The sequence below is a fragment of the Patagioenas fasciata genome, chromosome 2, assembly GCF_037038585.1.
Source record: "Patagioenas fasciata isolate bPatFas1 chromosome 2, bPatFas1.hap1, whole genome shotgun sequence".
NCBI lineage: Eukaryota > Metazoa > Chordata > Aves > Columbiformes > Columbidae > Patagioenas > Patagioenas fasciata.
In genome coordinates, this window is record NC_092521.1 from 158,752,875 (window position 1) to 158,759,226 (window position 6,352).

General features: G+C 40.7%; 1 protein-coding gene across 4 annotated transcripts in view; it reads right to left on the minus strand.

Annotated features, from left to right (window-relative positions):
* Window positions 1–5,822, minus strand: part of DYNC2I1 (dynein 2 intermediate chain 1) — a 28,518-nt gene extending 22,696 nt beyond the window's left edge. For all 4 annotated transcript variants that reach the window (XM_071805312.1, XM_065832418.2, XM_071805313.1 and 1 more), the window contains exons 1-3: window positions 5,695–5,822; window positions 2,207–2,260; window positions 255–687 (exon numbers count right to left, since the gene is read on the minus strand). In XM_071805312.1, the coding sequence (XP_071661413.1) occupies window positions 255–687; window positions 2,207–2,260; window positions 5,695–5,709 (502 nt within the window). In that variant the 5' untranslated portion in view covers window positions 5,710–5,822. The remainder of the gene's footprint in view (window positions 1–254; window positions 688–2,206; window positions 2,261–5,694) is intronic.
* Between the last annotated feature and the right edge of the window lie 530 nt (window positions 5,823–6,352).

Sequence of the window (6,352 nt, forward strand, 5' to 3'; positions counted from 1 at the left end):
CTAGGCAGGAAGGTACTTATTCTTTTCTAGTCAACTGACCAACGGGGACGCTCACCCCCTCTTCAGAAGAATGGAAACAAGCATCACAAATTTTAAAAGCACCAAAACTAGGTTATGACAAGACTCCGTAAAGATATACCTTTCAGTAAGTACTCACACCTGCCTGTCTTTATCCCCTCTGTACAGATGCAGTTTCAGAGTATTTCTATCTAACTAGGAAATATTTCAAAGTACAACAACCCAAAGGGACTTACCCAAATAATGCCTGCTTTCTCTTCTTCTGTGATGTTCTTTATCTTTTCCTTCAAATGGTTTCAGATTATTGTGTGTCTCTATTTGCTTTATCTCATGTCTTTTATGCTTTTTGCCTTGTTCTCTATCACTCTCCCTGTCTTTATGTTTTGGTACACTGTAGCTTTCCTTCTTCAAACTTGATTCTTGAAGCTTATCTTTGTATCTCTCTTGGTCCCCTCTTCTCTGGTGATCTTTCCCCTTTTCTCTTTCTCTCATTTTATCTCTGTCTCTTTCACCAGATTTAAATCTCTCTCTCTCTCTTGTTCTTTCCTTGCTCTTCCCTCTGTCTTTGCGTTCATGTTTCTGAATGTCTGTGTCATGAACAGACTTCTCTTTCTGCAGTTTCTTTTCTCTCTGCTTTTGGTCTTCATTTTGACTATCTGGTTGTGTTGCCTAAAATTAAAAAAAATAAAGTCTATTATTAAAATTCAGCAGGCTATTTAGATATCGTATATTCATGTGAAAAAAATACTGGATTGCTAACTATGAATTTAATTTCCCAAACTGTACTAAAATGCTGATATATTTCTAGGCTTACTTTGTAAAATTGTTAACATCATGTCTATACTTACTGTAAAATTTTCAACACATTTTAAAAGAATTTGGTAAGAAAAAACGAAAATTTACTGAGGAACTTTGAATTCTGTTTAGAGCTAGGTTGAAAAGTTAACTAAGCATCTTAAAGTCATTAGCTCATGTAGACAGAAACTGTGCTATCTTGTAAAATACGTTGCAGACATACACAATAATGATAGACATGCATCCTCCAGCTGCCTTTAGAACACAAGATTAACTATTACTTGAACAGAAAACAGCATATAAAAACTGTGAAAGAAAATTTTTGGCCCAGATCCCTTCAGGATGCAACTATTCTTGTATTTTCTAGTCATCAGAGATTGTATTTTAACCTTCCTGAAGCAAGTAACACAACTCCCACTGATTTCACTACATCCACGATTTCAGCTATTTACTCAACGCAGAACAAACAGAACTTGCTTTGATTATAGTCAATGAGTAAAGTGAACTAAACTTTATCCATCTGTTTCACAGAAATGAAAGTCCAACCACGCCACTTCTGTTCTAATGAAAGCATTTCAACTCAAATTTGTTAGCCTTACCCCACATGAAATTAGTGGAAATGTTACTAAATGTGTAAAATCATGAAGTACTTCTACCATAGCACTGGCACTGAAGTAATGGGGAGCCAGGTAAAGAAAGCTAGGTACTAGATAAAGAAGAAGGATGCTTTGGTTTATCAAAGCACAAATGCAGATCTGCACAAGACATAGAAGATACATTTTGGAAAACAGCTTTTAAAAAATATAGTGCAAAACTAACATGAATATCAGTGGTGTAACTGACTGGAGCCTGAATGCCTATGTGACCAATGTATAAAGTAATGACCCAGTTTAAAAGTGCATGACAAACATAATAAATTATGATAACAAATGCAATATATAATATACACGTAGGAAACGGAGTAAATATATAAAGCAGAGCTGTCACTTGGATTTGGGTAGCCAGCAAATCAGACCCCATTGTGTGCTGTGTGATTACCACAGCAATGGTATTTTTTTTCAGTTACCTAATTAACAAATCTGTAATCTTACATGACTTGTATAGCTATAAACAGTTGAGTGGGCTGGCCTCTGGACACACTTGGACTAAACAGATTCCAGAATGGTCAGTTGTAGCAAGAAAGTTAACAGCTACACATAAAAGATCTGTACTGTCCATACTCAATAATGCAGATTTAAAGTGTCCAGTGTATCAAAAAGCCTTAAAGAGCTATTATAGATCCACAAGGCAGATTGGCTGGTAGAATGAGCAGTCAACCCGCTATGTTTAGACTCTTAATAAATACCACTGCTATAAAGCAACAACAAAAATAATAGAAATAAAATAAAATTACCCTAAGATGTTTCCTAAGTTCTTCTGATTTCCAAGTATCTTCTTTGGTTCTTCTCTAGAACAGAAAAGACAGCAAAAGATTGACTAACCAATTTACAGTGAGAAGTAAATCACTTAAATGGCAGTTTTTCAAATGAAAGTATCAAGGTATATATGGCAAGTAGCACTCCATTTTGTTATGTAAACATTAATTTGGTTTAGCCTGAATGTGTATACTTACAGTGTACTTCATCTGACTGGACCTGGAAGAAGCCTGAAGCTCAGGCTTCTACTGCATCACCCAGCTCTGCACACACATGGCAATGAGCTCTGAGGTCAGTGTCTACAGTGGACAACTATGCAGTCCTTTAAGAAGACTCAGAACTGGCTTTCCAGTGACAACCATTTAACTGTGTTACAGTCAAACAGGCCACTTCTGGAAAGTAATCAGTACATCATTGTCATTAGGTTCAGCCTCCTGCTCTATTAGATCTGACTTCAAAGTAAGTTCTGGTCAGAGACTTACTCAGGTGAGGTTCTAATATCTCAGAGGCTGAAATTTGTCTGGGCAACCTGGTATTCAGGTTTGACAACTCCTCAGTTGAAAATGTGTTCTTATATCGAGTCATAGTTTTTCCTGCTGATCGCTAGGGCCACTGCCTTCTGTCCTCTCACTGTACACATCAGAGAAGCATTTGACTCCATCTTTTTCACAAATCCTCTGTGCATACTTGAAGACAGCAGTTAGATTCCCTCTTAGTTTTCTTTTCTCTAGCCTCAACAGGTCCTTATCCTCCTTCCCATGTACGCCATGGGCTCCAGTCCCCAAAACATCTCAGTGCATTGCTCTGGAATCTCTTTGGCACCAGGGGCCCTAAAACCAGACCTAGTACTGCAGACAAGGCCTTGCAAGTGCTGACTGGGAGAGAACAGTCACTTCCCTGCTAGCTGTGTATGGTCTTGACACATCACCAGGATGCTGTTAGCCATAACCACCTGAGGAGCACAATCATGACTTACGTTCAAGTTTCTGCCCACCAGGACCCCCAGATCCTTTTTCTGCAGAACCACTCACAGATCCCATTCACATGGCAAACAGTAAATACAGTATTTTCCCCTTAAACATATCATTTGAGGCACCCCAAACCCAGGTGTAAGAACATTTCAGGGGATAAATAATCTAATCTTTCTTTTTCCCATCAGCAGGGATCTGACACAGCCACAACAAATTGTTAGATTTTTAAACACTAAAAGTTAAAAATAGATAGATTAGCATGCATTTCAAGCACACCAAGGAAGCTTCTGGTCTAGTAATTGCTGGCATGATTTTTCAATCAACTGTCACTTAATATTTTAAAATAGTGCAGATTACATGTGTAAGTTGACTGCCTCACAAAATGCTTGTATGTAGCACTGAGTGGAATTTTAATAAAGCCTAAAAAACTCAACAGAACTTGTGCAAGGGTAAGCTGGAAGGACAAGGATGGGAAGGGAACAGAGTGTGTATGATAGTCTCAAACAGTAACCTATTCAATATCCCAAATATACATGACTATGTTTTGGTTTTAGACAATACTTACATACGTATCAGCAAACAAAGAATGAGTGCTAATAAAGTTAATAGCCTAAAACCAGCATAACCAATAGACAATATCAGATAATGTAATTGGAGATTTATTTCAAAGCTGAGACAAAAAGCATGCAACAAATTATATATAGAGATGATTCTCTCGTGCTCAAAAAGGTGCATCTTGTCACTTTTCTGGGGTCTGCAGTTTTCAGCTCTGCACCACCACTAGAACCTCTTGGGTTTTTTTATATGATGATTCTCCACTTAATTCTCTGCTTTTGCAGGAGATTAGCAAACAAGCAAATAGAAAAAAGAGATTTTTAATAAAGTTTAAAGAAACCTAATACTTTTGAAACCACTGTCCCTCTGTAAGTAGAGGAACCATTGTACAGACGAGATATTTAAAACAAACTTCAAAAGGATTTATTGAAGTTTCTCACCTGTCTGCTAATTTAGAAGTCCTTATATACTCACTTAAATCCAAACTAAGATCAGTTATTTAAACTACACTGGGTTTTGACTTAATTCACCCACCTGAGAGCATGCGGAGTTCATCAGCTGACATAAAATTCCACATATCTACTGAACTCAAAAAGTGCTATGAACATTTTTAACATGTACATATCTGTCCTTAAAACAATAAGCACGTTGCCTTATGAAGTTCGCAGGACAAGTGACCATGTTACTTTGTATAAACTTCCCATCAGAGATCAAGAGGGTTTTCTTCACTCACAACCTAGGAAGATTGGGGGTTTTAAAAGCTTAATACTGAAGTTTTTAAGTAAGCTAAAAACTCAGTTAACTAAGATTCTAAAGAAACTGAAAAAAGAGTAAGAGCAACTTCTGTAGCTTTTAAGCCAGAAAAAAAGTACTTTACTTTTCACATATAAATATTTATCATTCTTATTTCCAGTATGAGTTGCCTATTTGAAAGCCCTCAAATGGGTAAACAGCATCAGTGATAGACTTGATTGAACAGAAACAGTAAAAGGAGGCTTTTCATACAGTGTGGCTGTTAGTATGGCTGCCTCTATGTCTTTGGCATTTGTATCCAATGCACTTGAAAAATTTTAGATCGAAGTTTAACATTCCATCACAATTCACTAACTCCTCTCTTTTCAGTAAGCAGTTATTGATGTACCACAGTTAATGAAATGATATCTGAATTAGAATTTTTAGAGTCATCCTAACATATTACTTCACATATCCTTCCCAGCCACTCTGTTTTCTACTCGATTTCCTATTCAGCATCACCACAAACGAGCTAGCTGTAAAATCTAGATTCACACAACAATAATAATAAAGTTTGTGGCAAATTGATTTTATATTTCTTTGCTATTTTCAAGTGAATATGTAACACAATAATTGAAGTTGGCATGTCCACGTGGTTTCGTTTCCTTTATTTTGGAGCTCTACAAACCTTTCACAATTTAACACCATCATACAAAAGTTATCGGGGTTCCTAAAGAACTAAAACCCAACAATTAGCAGTTACAGGAACATCAATTATTAAGTGTATTTGATCTACAACCCAAAACATTAACAGCTTTGGATACTTTTATAAATCACCTATCCTGTTCTGCAGAGAGAGTGGTGGCTGATGCGGCCTCGTCCTTCTGTTGAGGTGGGAGTTGCGGACAAAACAAGGAACCATGAGTTGTGCAAGGAACTCCATGGGGATCCCAGAGGCAGCAGCAGAAACACTGCAGCTGTTTCCTGCCTTGGCCCCCTCAGACTCCCTGCTTGATTCCCTGCTTTATCCGACGCCAAGGGATGCGAGTGCCGGCGGGGCACCTGAGGCACAGCGCGCCGGGTGAGGCCGAGCACAGCGCGGCCGCCGCCTGCTCAGGGCCCTCCCAGAGAGGGGGAGAAAGGGCGAGGCAGAACAGCTCCTGGCAACCGAGCCCAGGCAGCTCCCCGGAGACCCAACAGCCCCTCACCTTATCACCCTCCATGGCGGGGGCGGGCGGGCCCAAACCGCGGCCCGCCGGCTCCGGGAGGCTGGAGACCACGGCAGCTGCGTCTGGGCCTGCCTAGCAACGGGCGGCGAGGGGAGAGCAGCCGATGGGCCGAGCGATGGATGAGACGAGCGATAGATGGGCTGAGCGATAGATGGGCTGAGCGATAGATGGGCGCCGCGGTCTGCCCCGCAGCGGGAGGATGCTGCTGCTGCACGGGATTGTGGGAAAGGGCGCGGGCGACAGACGCTGAGGTGGAGGGGTTCATGGCGGAGCTGCCGGTCTGCAGCGCGGTGTCTGACCGTTTTCAGCCCTTTCTTAGCGAGAAGCGGCAGTCTGGGATGCCTGTGTGGCTGCCTGTACTCAGCTGGGGTTCGCTAGGGGGAGGCGGCCTAGTGAGGGCTCTGACCCGCCGAGCAGCAGCCTGTGAGGCAGCGATGGGGCTGAAATGCAGAAGTAAACTTAAGAGCAGAGTCAATTATACTCTTAAGCGGCATTCTTTGTTTTATCAGCGCTGGGAAAACTGGGGATCATCCTCCGTAAGTGCTCCCAAGACTGGATACTCTTGCATTGCTTATATTCACAGAATACTTACATATGTATCCTGGGGTATATTAGAAGGGGGGTGGTCAGTAGGTCA